The sequence below is a fragment of the Maniola hyperantus genome, chromosome 22 (assembly GCF_902806685.2).
Source record: "Maniola hyperantus chromosome 22, iAphHyp1.2, whole genome shotgun sequence".
Classification (NCBI taxonomy): domain Eukaryota; kingdom Metazoa; phylum Arthropoda; class Insecta; order Lepidoptera; family Nymphalidae; genus Maniola; species Maniola hyperantus.
Genome location: NC_048557.2, coordinates 4101126 through 4121951, shown reverse-complemented (window position 1 = coordinate 4121951; position 20826 = coordinate 4101126). Strand labels below are relative to the sequence as shown.

General features: G+C 37.5%; 1 protein-coding gene across 5 annotated transcripts in view; it reads right to left on the bottom strand.

Annotated features, from left to right (window-relative positions):
* The window catches only part of LOC117992968 (synaptotagmin-10-like), an 89753-nt gene that overhangs the window by 15933 nt on the left and 52994 nt on the right, over nucleotides 1–20826 (bottom strand). For all 5 annotated transcript variants that reach the window (XM_069506238.1, XM_069506237.1, XM_034980701.2 and 2 more), the window contains exons 3-6: nucleotides 19250–19391; nucleotides 9233–9376; nucleotides 2306–2428; nucleotides 772–926 (exon numbers count right to left, since the gene is read on the bottom strand). In XM_069506238.1, coding sequence (XP_069362339.1) covers nucleotides 772–926; nucleotides 2306–2428; nucleotides 9233–9376; nucleotides 19250–19391 — 564 coding nt within the window. The remainder of the gene's footprint in view (nucleotides 1–771; nucleotides 927–2305; nucleotides 2429–9232; nucleotides 9377–19249; nucleotides 19392–20826) is intronic.

Sequence of the window (20826 nt, the reverse complement as noted above, 5' to 3'; positions counted from 1 at the left end):
CTTGATTATACTAGAAAATATTCTGCATCAAGATTGCGTAGCTTTGGAAAGTTTCACCTAGTCATTAGTTCTCTTTTCTTTTTTACTAAGACGACAAAATATTGTTTGCATTTTATTAGAGATTGTTATACATATATTATACACCCTGTAGAAACAGGGTGTACTAATTAGAAAAGTTATTGTAGTATCAAGGAATCTGATGCCTGCAATTTTTAATCTATCTCCTAAATATACAAAAGGAAAAAGTGACTGTCTAACTGACTGATCTATCAACGCACAGCTCAAACTACTAGACAGATTTGGCTGAAATTTGGCATGCAGATAGCTATTATGACGTAGGCATCCGCTAAGAAAGTATTTTTGAAAACTCAACCCCTAAGGGGGTGAAATAGGGGTTTGAAATTTGTGCAGTCCACGCGGACGAAGTCGCGAGCATAAGCTAGTATTATATAAAATTCAAAGCCCTGACTGACTGACTGACTGACTGACTTATATATTAACGTGGTCCTAGAGATTTTGAAGGTGTGTTTTTTGTAAAGAGTACCTAAGATCCACTGAGAAAGGGTTTTTAGAAATCCCACCCCTAAATGGGTTAAATGGGGGATGGAAGTTTGTATGAAAGTCCGTCATTTTTCAATTGCATGAAAATTAGTATTTGGGTTTTCGGATACAAATGAAGAAATATGTGTTTCAGGATTTTTGAAAATTCAACCGGACAAGCGAAACCGGGGCGGGTCAGCTAGTCCGTAAAATAAATAGTGTGATCCTTACCTGAACAGAAAAGTCTCATTGAATATAGGGTTGAGATTCTTGCGATGCACTTTGGTCTGGAACTTCTTCTTACGGTCTGGTAGCAGGAACACCTTGATATAGGGGTCGCTGCTGCCAGATACGTCCTTTATGGGCAAGTCGCGGGCTTCGAATATCTAGTCAAGAAAAGGAAAGTTTAGTGAAAAATAATTTCGTTGTTTGGGTTCCGTACCTCAAGGGTGCCAATGGGACCCTATTACTAAGACTCCGCTGACCGTCCGTCTGCTTATCAGCGGGCTGTATCTCGTGAACCGTAATAGGTAGAGAATTGAAATTTTCATAAAATGTGTATTTCTATTGCCGCAATAAAAAGAAATAATAAAAATTTCAAAATGGCCACCATGAAAATTGAAAACTGTTATTTCTTGTACGATGGTACGAAACCCTTCGTGTGCGAGTGCGACTCTCGCAATTGACAGATTTTTTACATGGTTCAGTCACACGAGTAGAATAGTAGATATCCGTACAGTTACGCATGAAGTTGCCTCAAAATTTGGCATAAAATAAATTTCATTAACACATTTAAACTTTTTTGTGTGATGTTACCACAAATCGACCGTTTTCGGATTTATTCCTTTACTTGTGCAATAAAACCTAACTACCTGCCAAATATCATGATTCTAGGACAACGAGAAGTAGACAGACGGACTGACGGACTGACGGACAGACAGACAACGAAGTGATCCTATAAGGGTTCCTTTTTTTCTTTTTGAGGTTCGGAACCCTAAAAAATTTTATTTATTGTTGTCAGGCATACTAAATATCGAAGAGAGAAATCTATGATTGGCTTCGTTTTAGATATAGCACAACAAAAATAATAGAATAATTAGTAATCGTTGTAATGTAATACGTTTGTATGGTGTGAAAAACCACGCATGAAGTGTAACCTTAACAAATTGAGGCAACACTTGAGTATTTTAAGAGAGAACAAGTTTTAAACACAGAACGTAAATAACTAATTTGACCTTATCACTTTATGTTCCCACTTACTTGCTCTATTTTTAGTTGGTACCTAGACTCCAAAAGTTAGTGGTAGTAAATGTCTCGCCTGCCCGCGACACCAACGCACTGGTACAATTTATAACTTCAATAAAAGTTACTTGAAAAGACAGTACCTATCTTGTTTTGTGACATTGTCTATATTATTGTCATGACATAATATGCTTTTACTTCTACTTATTTCTTCGGAATGACATACGTCAAACTACCTATTAGAACAAATAGGCTTTTAATTAATAGTCTTTTAAAAAGCGCTGACGGCCGTTCGACTCCACATCACTCTGCAAGTGTGTTTTACGCCTTACGGCGGCGGTACTCGTCCGATCCGAGTCCGTGAAAATACGTTCCTTTTTGTTTTGTATGCTAGCTTATGACATAAATTATGTCATAGATATTTTTCATATCCGTATTTTCACGGATTCAAATCGGATGAGAGCATGATCGCTGTTAGGGATGTTTTATTCATATTAAACTGTGTATAGTGTTTACATCTTACCTTTACAACAAGAGCTTCGACTTCTTGGTCGTACTTCAAGGCAAAGTGCAGCTTTCCACAGAATTCCAAATCGCCGCTATCAGTGGATGACTGACGAACCAACTCGTTCTTGTAGAGTTCCGGCTGTGGACAAAAACATGCATGTAATAAAATATGAAAATTATAGTCTAGTGGTAAAGATTCGGTTCCGTATAGGGTTGCTAAGTGCTAAAAGATTTGGCGGTCAAAATCTCTCTGAGAAATCTCATAATGCTTTTCAAATTGGAACCCTCGCAGCTTTAGTTTTAAGTACGTATTAATAAGGACCACTATTATCATCTTACAAATTAAAATTTTGACCATCAGTAAGCGTAAAATTTTACCTATTCTGAATAAATAATTTCAGTTAGAGTTTGAAGATACGTATTCAATGAAATATCTCTCAAGTAGGTAAAAATTTTAAAATGCCTCAGGCTGAGATCTATAGAGCTCACTTTGACTTTGCTTAAACTTAAGATTGAGTTAAAACGAGACAGATTTATGTGAGAGATATAGCTCTGTCTCGTTTTAACTCTGTCTTAAGTCTAAGCAAAGTCAGAGTGCGCTCTATAGATTTTACCCTAAGTGTAGCGGTAGAAGATTTCCATAACTATCAGTGCTTTTCAACATCACAGCACTTGTAGCTTATTTTTAAAATGGATGTGACACACAGATAGACAGATGGATCGGATTGAGCTACTTATTAGGTTACCTTCTATGAAACGCCCAAAAGGAAACGGATTCTGAATTTCGCAGGAAATTCTAGCAAATAAAATAGTAGTACTTTACTTAGCTATTGATATCAAATACGGATCTCGACACAATAATACTCGTGTATGGAATTAAAGTCTCATATGAAAAGGCCCGCGGCAATGGAAATACTCTTTAAGCTTGTTAAAGGCTTATTAGAGAAAATGTTTCTCTGATCACATCTAACATGCTGTTTCGTTATATCCATGCTTATTTTGCGATTTTATGTAGAGTCAAAGACAACTTCGAAAATGCGAATTTAATATTATGTGCATTGACTTATATGTTACTTCGTATGGACAGGGCTATTGAACAAACAAAATGGCACCGACTCAGTGGTGCTTTAGCACCAATGCAACCTCAGTGACGTCTGGATTTCAAACAGGTCGTTCATTAGTATCTGAGGTGGCGCTGATTTATTTGGTTCCAAAACCGTGAAAATTCTTGTCATTTATATCGATGATTATTTGTGATGTTTTCATTACGTGCAAGTTATTTGTGTTTGGTGCCACGGGTTTTGACCTTTTTTTCCTTCTTTTCAGGATTCCGTACCTCAAAAAGAAAAAGGAATCCTTATAGAATCTCTTCGTTGTCTGTCTGTCGTGTCCGTCAAGACTCGTCTAAGCAATCAAAACCTATAGGTGTTATATCTTGTACAATGGTAAGCACCAAGTAGTGTCTGTGATGGTAAGGAACCCTTCATGTGAGAGTCCAAAACTCGCACTTGACTGGTTTTATTGTTTGAAGGGGAAAAGTTGAGAACTTGCATTCGCATTCAATTTTGAAAAAGTCAATGAATTTGAGAATTTGCAGTTTTGTGCAATGACCTCGCGTTTAAAATAAATCACCAAAAGTAAATAAAATCTGTTAGGCCTTAATTTGGCTAGTAATAATTAACCCATAAAATTATTTTAATGTTATTATTTATTTCGCAGATGGAGCGGGATTAGAAGAACAAAGTTAGGCAATCAAGTTAATTAAGCAACTTTAACAAATTTAAATAAAATTGATGGATGATGATAGAGACGTAAGCCCTTCGATAATTTAAAGCTCAGTAATTGGCCAATTTAATATTTTAGGTTATTAAGTTTTTATGATTAAGTATCGAATTCGGTTAACATAATAAGGTGCTAGAATGGCGACCTCACACTGGAAAGCGCAGCGTTGGAAGACCCCCCTAAGTGGTCAGACGGCATCTGCAGACGACGAAAGGTGCCGTTCGATTCAGGCGGCGCAAGACCGTGGCGAGTGTAAGTCCCTACAAGAGATCTATGTCCAGAAGTGGACGTCTATCGGTTGATTATGTGATGATGATCGGTTAACATTATTAAAAATACGGAACCCTAACTCTTAAAAATACACGAGAGAGACATAAAACGTGTCGTAGAGAGCTGCTTTCAAAGGTAGTTTTTTTTCAAAGGTAGTATTTATTAAAGTATTTATTAAAGGTGCTTTATGTTATTTTATGCTGGCCTAGACAACCCTACATCAAAGGTAAAAGAAAACTATCGTCACAAATATCGTGGTAACGACACGAAAACAAACATAATCCAAATATCCTCCAAAACCAGCCCAAACAAAATACCCAAGAACTTCGTACATAAAATACCTAGGTACCTACTTGTTGATTTGAAATAAGCATGTTTTTCAATATAAAAGAAAAACCGTACAGCGAGTCGAAGATAGACTTTTGCAAAGCTTGTTACGGGCTTATTATATTAGATGGATCCATATGATGCCTTAGGAAAATGGTTTTCGATAAACTCTGGCTTTATTTTATTAGGTTGCAGAAAAGTTTTCTAAAGAAAATACTTAGGTAAATCTTTTTGCAGGTGACGATTTGAGCTGGATATTCTTAACTGATGGTAAATGATAATATGACCTATCTATAAAGACAGAACATTTACATTAGTATAATACCTATCTATAAAACTATTAACTAAGTTGACAGACTGCTTAATAGTATAGTTCTTGCAATTCACGAAGGCGAGTGGACTTTACTTGTACTTTGACGACCTCCCTGGCGCAGTGGTAAGCGCTGTGGTCTTATTAGTGGGAGGTCCCGGGTTCGATTCCTGGCAGGGATTTGGAATTTTATAATTTCTAAATTTCTGGTCTGGTCTGGTGGGAGGCTTCGGCCGTGGCTAGTTACCACCCTACCGGCAAAGCCGTACCGCCAAGCGATTTAGCGTTCCGGTACGATGCCGTGTAGAAACCAAAGGGGTATGGGTTTAATTAAAACTGACATACCCCTTCCAGGTTAGCCCGCTATCATCTTAGACTGCATCATCACTTACCACCAGGTGAGATTGCAGTCAAGGGCTAACTTGTATCAGATTAAAAAAAAAAAAAAAAAAAGTTACGTCGGATACGCGGGTATGTTGAATATTATTACAAGTGCATTTACAATATTATTACAAGTGCATTTACAATAGAAAAATGTAGAATTGAGATCTGTTAAAATAGCAACAAAGAATACTTTAAGGTTGATTATATTATTACATATTCTTTTCTAAAGCAAAAACATACTGAAATAATGTTTATGATATGTCTGTTTCATGATATCTTTTAAATTAAGCATAATATTATTATTGTATATGAAACTTTAGTCAAAAACGCAAAATGTGAAGTAAAAATACAGTATAAAGAAAATCTCACATTAGCTTTCATGATCATCATGATCGACCCATCGCCGGCTTACTGCAGAGCACGGGTCTCCTCTTAGAGTGAGAATGGTTTTGGCCATAGTCTACCACGCTGGCCATGTGCGGATTGGTAGACTTCACACACCTTTGAGAACATTATGGAGAACTCTCAGGCATGCAGGTTTCCTCACGATGTTTTCCTTCACCGGTAAAGCAAGTGATATTTAATTAATTAAAACTCACATAACTCCGAAAAGTTAGAGGTGCGGGCCGGGGACCCGGACCCCCGACCTCCGATTAGAAGGCGGACGTCCTAACCACTAGGCTAACACAGCTTAGTTACATTAGCTTTAGTTATACCTAATTCTGGCACGTTTGAAAAGATCCTAAGTGTAACACATACATAATGTAAAGTATGACACAAAATGCGAAAGTTCTGAGATGAAATATGATAATTAAAGCGGGTAACTAATGCCATTTTTGCACATTTGCAACGTACATCCTTTTCTGTGAAATTAATAATGGCAAGACTACATTAATTCGTATTATCTCACGAGTACACTAGCTTTCTAGCCCAAGATTTGCACGAGTTGACTTACGTATTTATAGCCCAAAGAGGGCTACTCTTTGTCATACTTGCAGCTGTGCAATTATAAATAAATAAATAAATAAATTTGAATTGCAGTACTAAACTAGATGAACCACTAATGCGTTGCCGGCCTTTCAGGAATTTGTTGGTCCCCTGGAATTGGTTGGTTCCCTTGAATAACCCCATGTTGTAATCTAATGGTAGCACCGCCGAAGGGAGAGGAGGGAATTTATCCAATAGTGACTGAGTAACGGTGCTAAAACTAACGCCACTAGCGTTTTTATTATTGAGCGTCTCTACAGACTTTTTTGCATTTGAATTCCAAATTCAGACCAAATTCAATTTGTATCTATACCTTTACGTGTCTCGACCGTGTCTTCCATGTCCGTGTGATCTTCCTTATCCTGACATTTAGAGTTTTATCAGCTAAGGTTGCTTTCAAATTGGCCGCAAAGTGCCGCGCGGGGGCAGCGCGGCTGCAGCGCTGTGGCAGCGTTGCTTTCGATCGCGATGCGATGAACTGACGGGTGTAGCGCTACAGTCGCACATTTGAATTTATATGGATTCACAAAGTAGCCTACCTAAAACCTAAAACTGCACCCAAGCTTTGGGCGCAGTTTTAGGTGCACCCTAAGAAAGGACAGGAAAAATAGTCGCGCGACCCGTCACTGGAACGTTCTGTCCTGTCGCGCTAGTGTGTGCGGCTCTTTATTAAGAGTCACCCGCCAAAAAAAAATTGTGCCGTGTATCTATTTGAACTCGAAAAGAGAAAAATGGCAAAAATAAAACTCAGTCCCAATGTAGTTAATGGAAATCCTCGTATCTTTGATGTGGGCATACGGTATAAGCAGCTTAGCGATATGCTCGAACATTACCTTTGTTATGACCGGATTATAGCTTATACATATCGACTGGCTCATTGACAAAGGATTAAGAGAGATTCACGTGTGTGTACTCATCAATTATTTGCTGACCGATTTGAGAACAGATTTTATCGATAACCGATAACTATATCTAAAAGGTTAATATAAAAAGATAAAAGCGCAGTGTGGGACGACCTCCCGCTGGACAGGTAGCGGGAAGTGGGTGGATGAGGAAGGCAGAGGATCGTGTGGGGCGGCGCGCTCTTGGGAAGGCCTATGTCCAGCAGTGGACGCAAACAGGCTGATTGATTGATTGATTGAATTAATCAGCCTGGCCGTCCAGCGCGGAAATACAGCCAGTATACTTGGCACCATTCCACGCGGACATGATTTGTAATATAACATTACTTATTTATTAGCTTTATTCATAGGCTAGATAGTAATTTTAGTAGATTACTATTATGATAAACAAAAAAAATTAAGTACATTTTCGATAATTAATTCTCAATATTAAACGATGAAAATTTTAAATTTTTCAATCATGCAAGAAAATACAAGTTACTGTTACAGTGAATGTAATTAAAAAGATAGTGGTTTACGCATTTAAAATGGGAGCTTAGTTGTAAAGTTAAGCACAATTAAGAAATAAGAGATCCTTTATCTGCTACGAAGATTAATTATATCGGCAGTGTCTCAAATAGAGCACGAGAATTATTATAGGTAGAAAACCTATAATAATTAATCTGTATTTTATTTACTAATTAAGTAAAAAGTTCAGTTCAAAATACGAAAGTTTCTTTTTAATCAATAATATCATTTACAAATAATATCATTTATAAAAACAGGTTAAATACCTATATTTTGAATAGAAGCAGGCGTTACTACTTAAAACAGACAAAGTATAACGTGCAATATGCAATATAGCACGTTATACACTATCCACCCTCCCACTACTAAAGAAGCAGGAAAAGCAAGCCATACACACCGTCAACACACAACACCACACAGATCTTCCAAAACACACTCAAGTATTTTTATCTCACGAAGCGACGCGCGTTTTACTTGTGGTACTTTACATAAAAAATACTATACGTTTCTTTCCGACACCGGAGCGTACCTACGTGTGTATTGCCTTACTTTTCTTGCTTCTTTAGAAGTGGGAGGGTGGGTGCGTACTGCACGTTGTACCATACAGTTTAATTGTCCGTTTTGGCGGACATATAAGTAGGAGTATTGCCTAATCCGTATTATTTTAAATGTTTTGTAACTTTACTTTTTTGTTATAATATGTTACATACCTACTTTGACTTTCTAGCCTGCCTACCTAATAATAAATATATTGTAAAAAATCAGTTAATATTAAACAGGCTATAGCTAAAATATATAAGTAACCAAGCAATTTCAAGTATTCCAAATAAAGAGAGAAAAAAAACATTTTTTTATTTATGCCCGAGAGACTTATTGCCCTCCAGACTGTGACATTGTGTGTGTTTACCACGATAACCTAATAGTTTTGTCTATGAGGGATAGATTTTGTCACAATACATGACATAATGTGATTTAGGATATCCAATATAAAAACGGTGAATTGAACACGATTTGCTTACAAGTACAAGCCAAAAATGTTAGTAAACTAGCTTATGGAATCAATTTAGCGAACTTCCATGTTATTGTTGAGCGATTTAGAAGCGGAAATCACAATCAGACGACTTATTAAATCCCTAATGTACATTTTTGTATGTTTCTATAAGTTATCATAAGTTTCATGTTTCTAAAAGGTGCCCAAAGGGCAAAATAGCTATTGGGTACTGCTACTTTGCTTTTCTCCTCGTTGTCTCTCCTCTCCTCTTCTGGCAACCTTGCACCGGAAAACGCAGCGTTGGAAGACGCCCCGCTACATAGACAGACGACATCAAACGACTCGCAGGAAGCCGCTGGATTCAGACGCTGCAACTTTAGTTATAGTCTGCCAATATTGGTAGAATCTGTTGACATTTTCTGGTTAGGTTCCCCTAACCAGAAAATAAATGTCATGCTTGGATGAATGAAAAGTATAACATACCTTGATAAGTCCGATGGAAGAATCAGCTCGTTCCAGACTGCAGATGCTGAACTGTATGGAGGGCAGGTCCAGGCGGTGGGATAGCTGACGCTGGAAGGTCTGGTGACGATCAGGTACTATTGGTAGCGTCGTTTGACGGAGAACCTGAACAGAAGACATAAAATTCATCACATTTATCATCTCACCCATCGCCGGCCCATTACTATTTACTGAGCACGGGTATCCTTTCAGAATGTGAAAGGCTTAGTTCAAAGGAAAAGGTGACTGATTGACTGCCTGATCTATCAACGCCATCGATATCAACGAACCGCTCAAACCACTGGACGGATCGGGTTTATGCAGATAGCATTACGATGTAGACATCCGCTAAGAAAGATTTTTGTAAATTCAACACCTAAGGGGGGTAAAATAGGGGTTTGAAATTAGTGCAGTCTACGCGGATAAAATCACGGATGTACGCTATAGTACGCGACAGTTTGAGATCCAATACTTAGTAGATTTTTTCTATTCTACGTGAATGTGATCGGCGAATAGAACGTATCTGTTTATTTTAAATGTATCTGTATTACAACCAATGTATAGTGCTTTGAATACTATTAACTAAAGTAACACTTAATGGTACTACTTACTACGCCTAAGTAGCCCCTTAATATTCCAAAGTAAGAGTCTAATAAGCACTTTTTTAACTTAACGAGCCTCATAAAAAAATTGTTGTACTTAGGTAATATTTCTTTTCTAGAACACATTTCAAGTAATGGAATAAAAAGGCTTAAATTAAGCTGCAATAAATTATGCTCAAAATTAAAGTCGAAAGCGACTATTAAGAGTAAGTCTTGGTTAGCGGAGAAACATTGCAGAATTAAAGAGTACTAGATACGATTTATTATTACAGTTGATTGTTGTTTGATGGATGCGCCGAGGTCTCGCATTAATTGTGTATTATCTATATTTATATAAAAAGTAGAAACTGACTGACTGACTGGCATATCAACTTACAGCTCTTTGACAGCAGACCAGGGCATGTTTGGAACCCTCGTAGCTTTAAGTTGATTTTAAATTATCGCCGTTACCTACCTCACCCGAATTCACCTATTTGACTTTCAAATAGTTATCTATCTATTGTAGGTCCTTACTTATATACCATACTAGCTCAGGCTCGCGACTTCATCCGCGTGGACTACACAAATTTCAAACCCCTATTATACCCCCCTAGGGGTTGAATTTTCAAAAATATTTTATTAGCTGATGCCTATTTCATAAAATAGCAATCTGTATGCCAAATTTCAGCCCGATCCGTCTAGTCGTTTGAGCTGTGCGTTCATAGTTCAGTCACCTTTTTTTTATAATATTTAGATTTTGAAATAAATAATTTGACTTTGACAGCTGAAACTGTTAGGTCTTGAAACTTGAGATTTTCTCTAGAACGTATCCTCCCCTACAAAAAATATTTCGAGAAATTCCGACGGTAACTTTGAACCTAAATCCACGCAGACGACGACGTCGTGGAAAAAAGCTTAAAATGTTCAGGAGTGTGTAACAATAATTGTCTAAATAAACGTTTTTCTTTATTTCTATTTTATTAACTTTGGAGAATGTGTAACTGTAAAAAGCTGTAGGTACTGCTGCTGTGTACTAATTATAATTTTACGTAATAATAATATGCCACATCTAGATTTTTATGAAATTCCCAGCTAACTCATCATATTGCGGTTGCGAGGCTCACTTTATTATTATTATACTGTTGTACTTGATATTAAAAATTAAATACGCTTCAGCGAATAGGTAGGTTATATGAAAAAATAATTATATTTTTTTTATAAAATATTACGTTTTATCTCCAGCCCTTTAATGTCTTTAACTTTATGATAGGAGAACTGGACTGATAAATCAGCGTATAGTTAAAACCGCCGCCGGGTATAGAAAGCAGAGCTTTGCATGTACGTTTTTTCTATAACATTATTATGTAGACTACGACTAAGAAAACATTTTTGGAAATTCCACCTTACGGTTAACACGTTGCGGTTTACCACTACCGTATCATACCGTAAGCAATTTCACCCTCACCGCCTGGTGCAATTTGACCACAATTGTGCCAGATCTTTTTTCCACGCACGTGCAAACTGTAGAACCAACTCCCTTCGGTGGTGTTCCCACTAGGTTTCAACAACAAGGGGCGGATCAACAAATTTTACAGGTTCCTCTGGTGCTGAGTATTCATGCATGAGCGGCAACAATCACTTAACATCAGGGTGGTCACCTGCTCATTTTTTTTAAAACGGTCAAGTGCGATTCGGGCTCGCACATGAAAGGTTCCGCAGCATTGTACGAGAAATCTCAAACCAGTATTTTAAAAAGTTTGCAAATTAATGACCATCTTGTTGTGATTGAGTAAACTAATTATTTTGTTGGGAACACAAATCTTTAACTTTTTGTGATGTAACCATAAATTCTCGGTTTTCGTCTTGTGCTACAAGACATTGCTACCTGCCAAATTTTATATTTCTAGGTCAATGGGAAGTATATATGTAGGTACCCTAGGTTTGGATTCCCCTGAATTTACAGACACGGCATACAGACAGGCAACGAAGTGATCGTATAAGGGTTCCTTTTTACCCGACTGCGGCGAAGCCCAAAACAGGGTTATGTGTTTGACATGTGGGTATTTTCCTTTTGAGGTATGGAACCCTAAAAAAATAGTAACTCGGTAAAACCGTTACAGAGTGAACTTACTGTCAGTAATATATTCCGTGATCAGCGCCGTTATACTTGTGCCGTCACGTCCCCGTAGTCGACAGTAAGTAAATATTTATTTGCAAAGTTCATTGATAGGCTTGCTTTGCAATTTTGATATTCATGAGTTCAACTGCCTTCACAAGAGGGGTGTAACTTACACCCTTCTTGTCTCAATGAGCCCCTGCTCTCTCTCCGGTCATATTGGATCGCTAGAATCGGTAGGTACCTGTACAGTGTGTAACCAGAAAGCTGACAAAAACGAAGACAGGTGATAGTACTGATGATCACTGATATGATACCACAAAAAAACGCGAAAAAAAATTTGAAGAAACCTACATTTTGTAAAATTTCACGATATATTGCGAATAAAACATCTGACTGACGCTTGAGGTCAACGAACATTTCATAAGTAGACCACTCGGAGTCAGTGCCGCGTCGTAGGCGGGACATTGGCCCGAGTTTTGAACGCTATACATTCATATACGGTTTGAAAAATACTAAATCTCTAAAACTACATAATGAGGCAAATGGTTATTGGTACTGGATTGTGTTTATTTAGTTTAATAATAACGCTAAGTTGCTAGCGTTCTGGTTAGATCGTGTATATTATATTTTTTTAAATAATATGGTGTAAAATGGGTGTAAATGTTATGTATCTAGACTTATTAAATTCGCTAATTTACTTTCGCGTCCTTGAAGTTACTAATTGTAGTAAGAAGATATCTAATATACTCGTAGTACGAAATAGTAATAAATAGTTCCTTAAATTATTTGGCTCCTTTGGATCCTCAGGCTGTTTATCTGTTCACTATATTTAGCTACTACATAAGGAATTTAAATGAACTACTTATTAGGTGAAATGAAACATTGCTTGTTTGAACTTGCGGTACTTTATTTCAATAATTATAGCATATAGATAAAATAAAGCTCACAAACATAAATTCGAAAATTCCGACCGAAACATGGACATAAAAATTCAAATGAAAATAAGAGTTGCATTTCCGCTCGGTTTTTCGGTAGCTAATACCGCATCTCAGAAAGTATAGAAATAGTACTTATCTTTAGTTTGTTTGGCAAACTTATCTCAAACTTCGCATGTATTTAGTATGAAACTAGTTAGTGTTCGCCCGTGGCGTGACTTCAATAAAAATTCGCTAACCCGTGGGAATTTCGAATAATCTGTCATTAATCCTAGTCTACATTACAAAGGAAACCTCTATGCATAATTTCAGCTTACTAGGTCCAAGGGTTTGAGCTGGACGTTCATAAATTAGTCACTGAGTCGGGACTTTTCTATTTAATTATTTAGGATCCATGTTTTTGAATATTATGAATTTTGTGGTTTCTGTTAAAGCCTTTGCAGGGTTTATCATCATCATCATCAACCCATAGACGTCCACTGCTGCACATAAGTCTCTTGAGATAAGAGTTAAGAGATATAGACAGTGTCGGATTATCCCTATGGCAAAATAGGCACGAGCCTAAGGGCGCGAGGTTAGGAAGGGGCGCACGCCATCATTTAGAGTTGGATTAGCGAGAGTTTGCGCTTCAGATATCTTCGTTTCTATTCAAAAATACCAGTGCAATGAGACGATTCCTCGTTATTTCGAAGTTAGTCAGTAAAAAATTTAATATGCCTGCTAGAGGGGCGCCTATGAAGTGCTTGCTATATTTTTAACATAATTAATTTATTAACGTCATGCTCTACGGAAAACGATTAATGACGTTATAATGCATAAACGACAAATATTTTTCAATTTTTTTACATAAAAAATATTTTCCAGCAGACTCAATTTTTAACCGAATTCTTGTGTTTAAAAATTGAAAAATATTTCTCGTTCGTGCATTGTGACGTCATTATTCGCTTTCCGTACAGCATCACGTTAATAATTAAATATGTTAAAAATCATGATTTTTTAATTATTCTCTTTAATAATGAATTCTAGCCCCATAAACTATCGCTATACAAAAATCAAATCATTTTATTACCACAGTCCAAGACCCTATTGAAGCTGTGATAGCCTAGTGGTTAGGACGTCCGCCTTCTAATCGGAGGTCGGGGGTTCGATCCCGGGCACACACCTCTAACTTTTCGGAGTTATGTGCGTTTTAATTAATTAAATATCACTTGCTTCGGTGAAGGAAAACATCGTGAGGAAACCTGCATGCCTGAGAGTCCTCCATAATGTTTTCAAAGGTGTGTGAAGTCTACCAATCCGCACATGGCCAGCGTGGTAGACTATGGCCAAAACCCTTCTCACTCTGAGATCATGATGATGACGACCCTATTGATAAATATGAGAGATATGAGATATAAGAGCTGACAATAATATTTACGCGACTTATATATAAGCATCACTTGTAAGACGACACTGTCAACAATCATAGGTTATCCAATCACAACCACCATGTTTAGAGAGCAATATTTACAGCAATCAATCTGTCTGGCCGATTGAATGTACCTACCTAATGGTCTGACCAAACCATGTACCTAATTTGCTCGGTCACCTTCGATGTTACTAGGGTCACTTTCATTGGCCAGTTACACTTACGACTCAAATTCAAAGTCATTTTATTTTATTTTTATTTATTTATACTTTATTGCACACAACAACAATACAAGTAAACAAAGTAAAAACATACAAGGATCTTAATCTAATAGCATTGCTAAAAAATAAAGATTTATTAAATAAAGATACGTAGCATACAAAGGCGGCCTTATCGCTAAAGCGATCTCTTCCATTGTCATTTATTCAAAATTAGCGGACAGTTGGCGTGTGCTACTACACTAAAAAAACAGGCCAATTGCGAGTCAGACTCGCGCACCGAGGGTTCCGTAATAGGGTATTTTTTTCGACATTTTGGACGATAAATCATTTTTTTTTGGCCACAATTTTTTTGTGTGATGTAACCACAAATACGCGGTTTTCAGATTTTTCCCCGAATGTCTGCTACAAGACCTACCTACCTGCCAAATTTCATGATTCTAGGCCAACGGGAAGGTACCCTGTAGGTTTCTTGACAGTCAGACAACAAAGTGATCCTATAAGGGTTCCGTTTTTCCTTTTGACGTACGGAATCTTAAAAACTAAAAATCAAATTAAAAAACTCTGAAATCATCTTCTCATTATTGCCTTTCTAATGAAACTGGTTTTGGGCACATCGGTTGGATGGTTTCAAAGTCAATAACGAACACAGGTAGGATTTTTTTGTGTTTAGCTGATTCCCGCGACTTCGTAATACGTATGGAAAAATTCCGCAGGAGCTCTTCGATTTTCCGGGATAAAAATTAGCCTATGTCACTCTCCCTGTTTTAACTAAACCCATTCAAAAAATCACGCCTATCCGTGGCTGCGTTGTGAGTGATCAAAGTACAAACCAATAAAACAACAAACAAATTTTGAGAGCCTCAATAGCTCAACTGGTAAAGGAGTGGACTGAAAACCGAAAGGTCCGCGACGGTTCGAACCCCGCCCGTTGCACTATTGTCGTACCTACTCCTAGCACAAGCTTGATGCTTAGTTGGAGAGGTAAAGGGAATATTAATCATTTAACATGGCTAATATTCTTTGCAAAAAAAAACACTTTCACATTTTGTAACATGCATAACTACCTACTTATATTATACTTTAACTTTAGTCAAACTTAACACACAGTTACAAAATTAACTCTTAGAAAAGTCAAAGCGCGCTCTCATATAGGTCTCAAAATCTCTAAAATTCAAGTGCCACGTAATCGCGAACCTTTTTTTATAAAGTGGCAGCTTTTCTTAAAGAAGTCATAAAAAAATTAATTTCAATAATAGTTAAGCTTAAAGAGAAGCAATTAGCTTAAGACATCAGACAAACGGTTATTGTTTGAATAGTTTTTCTAATCAGACCGTCACTGTTTTACATAAGTTTTTTAATTAAAGTCATTAAGCCCTTCCAAGAAACTTTCCGAGGCTTCTTGATTGTGGAAAGTTCCTATTCAAAGGGGACAGTGAAGTGAAAACAAAACAACATAAAATTATCGAGCCTTAACGTTTCCTTGTAACGTCTAACGACTGTACCCGTAGTACAAGATTTTACGTCTCACCAAACCAAACCAAATTCGAGAGTCGAAATACTTCCGCGTTACAGTAAACTGGATCTTAAATGCCTTGTTTTAAAGCTCAAGTTTGTCTACACTTCTACAGCCAGCGCTCCAAGCGGAAACATTGCGAAATTAAAATCAGTGGCATTGAATATTTGACTTCAATTCAAGGCTGTTTAGGTCCATTTTACTGTAACGCGGAAGTATTTCGACTCTCGAATTTGGTTTGGTTTGGTGAGACGTAAAATCTTGTACGGGTACTGTTAGGCAGTGGTCCGACCGCGCGCCGTCGCCCGATCTCGCCCGTACCGAGTTTGCACGGGGGATGTGCGGGTGTGCGGGGCGTCCGGTCCCCACCCCGATTGACTTCTTGTCCTGTCGCGTACTTATGGTACATCTACAATGTATTTTTATGTAAAAGCAGATTATAACTCAATGACTACTGATCACGTATAACTTAAGCTTCAAATCTAAAAAGCGGGGATTGAGAGCAGAATACATAATTCAGGAAATCCATATTCTATAGGTACTACTTCTCTACATAGTATAAAATAAAGTCGCTTCCCGCGTCTGTATGTATGTATGAACGCGTAGATCTTTTAAACTACGTCACGGATTTTAATGCGGTTTTCATCAATAGACAGAGTGATTCAAGAGGAAGGTTTATAAGTATATAGTTTAATTCTCAAAAAATTAGAGATCCCTAGAATAATGTGAATTAGGTCGGAAAAAATCGTCTCATTTGAGATAATCTCCTCACTGACACCACACCGCACACGAGTAGATATCTGACACCACATTAGTATGCACCCATGCGAAGCCGGGGCGGGTCGCTAGTAATATTATAAAATGGTGTCTATATTATGTCTGTTGCCAGCTTTTCAAGCCCATCCGTTTGATCGATTTTGACGAAATTTGGTATAGCGATAGTTTGTATCCCAGGGAAGGACATAGGCTACATCATCATCCCGGAAAACAAAGAGTTTACACGGGATTTTTAATAAGCTATATCCACGGGAACGAAGTTGCGGGTATCATCTAATATCCTATAGATATACCTAATTACAATGAAATAAATAAAATAAATAGATATAATTAAAATCGGTCCACTTTGGAATACCTATATAATATGTTACTAGCTGATGCCTGAGACTTCATCCCCGTGGATTTATGTATTTGAAATCCCACGGGAACTCTCTAATTTTCCGGGCTAAAAGTAGCTTTTGTAACTCTCCAGGTCTTTAACTATACCATGCAAGAAATCACGTTAATCCGTTGCTCCATTGTAACGTGATTGAAGGACAAACCAACAAACATACACGCTTTCGCATTTATAATATGGATAGTGATATTATGAACAAGGCATTCTGAATGTAATATAGGTATATCTACCTAAACGAATATGTATGTGGGCACAGGACAAATATATGAAAATTATGCGTGATATGTTTTCCATATTTTGTCGATCATTTGTATGTAAAACGAGTAGGTACATTGTGTATTATTTAACTTTTATCTGTCTTATAAATAGAATTTTATTTTGGATAGAAGCAAGCGTTATGTTGAGGAAGTTGCTAAATAAACTTTGCAATTAGTTAACATCTCCTGAGGATGCTCCGGTGTTGGTACTGGTAGTGAAACGTGCTTAGAGTGTGTTTTCAAGGAAATTATGGTCGTGCGTATTGCTTGCTTCATTACTTGGTTTTTCTGCATGTGTAGTAGCGGGCTAGGGTGAGCGGTTTATAGCGCACGCTGCATATTCTATCATCTACCAGATTATAGCAAAATAAACTTGTTGTTCCTCGAGATAGTTAATTATTAGGAAATTATGAAAAATATTTTGAAACCAATATTTTGTGTAGTCGGTGTATATTAACATAATGTAATATATACATTGACAAATAAAAATCCTAATTTTTAGCTATTTAATACGAACTTATTAATAAAAAATAAAATAAAATAAAAAATAAAAATAGCCTTTTACGAAATTATTACTAAATAGTAAATACAGTCTAATAGCTTAGCCTAGATGTAAGCTGAAAATCAGAGAGTCTTATGGCGGGTACAGACAGAGAGAACGACGCATAGACCTATAGACCTATAGACGCCTATAATAGCTCGACACTCCCTATCGCCAAGCTTAGGCAATTGCTTAACATAAATTCGGCCCACGTCCGACTTTTGAGTCCACCAATCACAACAAAGCATTCTCCCCTGTCCCCCGCCAACTTTTAACGATTTTGCTTTTAAGCAAAACCAATATGCGTACTATTGAGGTTCAATTCTCCGTGGAACGAAGACACGCTCGCTCGGCTTCGCTGCATATGTCCACAACTACTCATTCGCTATCAATTATTGTTGACCTTCGCTTGCCTCCTTCGCTCTATCCAAGTTAGGTACGCAAGTCGACTTTAATTGTGCCAGGTACATGTAACCTGAAACTGTGGGTGTACGAGAAGATAACCTTTTATGACACAACTTTAGGAAGCATATGCTATACATTTCCAATTGACATATTCTTAACCTTAAAGGATCGTGAACAATATTCACGTACATATGTTGTTTTGCTTCTAAGTGTTATATTCGTCATAAAAGCTTTTTGTTGTACCGCCGTTCGCTTTGCCATTAAGTGGTGTAATGTTTTCCTTCCAAAAATGTTTCTACACGACCTCTAAGTAGGTACTAACGCATGTGTTAAGGTATGCTATACATTACTAGTTTTTATTCTATCTTTTGATTTCACTTTTCATCGATTTGCCCAACGATCTCTAAAGGTGTACCTAGAATGCTAGCAAAAACTTAGCGTTGCGTTCTCGTTACATCCTGTATGTGATAATGGATGTAATTTGTAAAAGGAAAAGGTGACTGACTGATCTAACAACGCACATCTCTAACTACTAGACGGATCGGGCTGAAATTTGGCATGCAGATAGCTATTATGACGTAGGCATCCGATAAGAAAGGACTGTACATTAGCCAGAAAGAAATATTGTACATCGACTTTTACAGTGAGATTTTGGCTTTGTAGAGCGTTGACTCTGTCACTCATACCTATCGGACTCAACGACAGAGACAACGCTCTACGAACCCGCTATTTATTTCTAAAGGTAGATGTACAATATTTCTTGTCGGGTAATATATTATCACTTACCACCAGGTGAGATCGCTGTCAAGGGCTAACTTAGGGCTATCAAATAAAAATAAAGTTACCTTTTTCCCGGCGTCCTTATGTTCCTGCACGTACTCCTGCTTCAAAGGCTCCGTTTGCAGGTCGGGTAGAGAGTGGCTAATGCGTATTGCGGCTTGGCGCGAGAGGGAGTCGCAGTTGCTGTCTTCTGAGTCGCGACGTGTTCTGGTAACAATATACATAGATAGATTAGATTGGGTGGCCTAGTGGCACGGTAATGTTATAGGCAGTATTCCAACTTCATACAAACGGGCGAAACGCGAGCTAAACCTACGCGCCTCGATCTCGTGGTGCGCTCGTGGTGCAGCCAGTCGCGACTGTGCCGCAGTGACGAACGGACGGTGTTTTGTTTTTTTAATAACCGCGCAATTTTTTCAATAAAAATAATAAGGTAATAGCGCCAGTGTTTTGGGCACAATGCCCATAAATGACCATTTGGATGGCGTATATTTTTTGTAAATAAGTAATTATGTAATTATGTTTAGAATCTTTTTGTTAAATATTGTATGAAATATCTTGTAGATAAAAATAAGTTCAAGTACATATTTAATATGACAAGTACATATTTAAACACAAAGTAGGCAAATGACAAGTACATATTTAAACACAAAGTAAGCAAATGTAATTAAAAACCCGGAGGCGGGCAGCCCTATCGCATGTTCCGCGTACCGCGCTGCTGTAGGTATTTATTTCAAAGATACGGCCGAGTTACAATACTGTATAGATAACATTACCGTGCTAGTGGTTAGGACCCTACCGGCAAAACCGTGCCGCCAAGCGATTTAGTGTTCCGGCACGATGACGTGTAGAAACCAAAGGGGTGTGGGTCTAATAAAAACTGCCATACCCCTTTCAGGTTAGCCCGCTCCCATCTTAGACTGCATCGTCACTTACCACCAGGTGAGATTGCAGTCAAGGGCTAACTTGTACCTATCTGAATAAAAAAAAGGTCGGGAGTTCGATCCCGTGCACGCACCTCTAACTTTTCGGAGTTATGTGCGTTTTAATTAATTAAATATCTAACGTACGTTTGTTTGGTGTTGTTGTGTTTTGTGTAACTGTAAACTGTGCGCTATGGTCTCAAATAAAAGTTTTTTTTTTTTTTATATCCGTATTTTCACGGATTTGGATCGGAGGAGTGCGTGATCGCTCTTAGGCTGTCCGTGGTCTGACAGTCAGAATAGAATAGAATATAATGTTTTTTTATTCATGTAAACTTTTTACAAGTGCTTATGAATAGTCAGGTAGTTTTAATTTACCACGATACTGGTACACGGTACAGTCAGTTACGATACTGTTTAGACGAAGAAGAAAAAGGGTCAAAGGAATAATCTAATTTTACATGTAAGGGCCGTAAGGGTATAATAATATCTCAAGAGATTTATTTGTACAGATAAACTGTGTAGGTGAAACGGAACTTTTAGATGTGTTCTAGAAACAGAACATGTACAGTTGTGTAACATAATTTCCTTTTGCTGGTAAACCTCTGAGGTATACCCTTGTACGTATCTAGCTTACACAGCATCACGCAGTACCTACCTACAACTTGTGAGATACCTACCACTTGTGATTTTGGCTAGCTAAATAAAAAACATGTTTT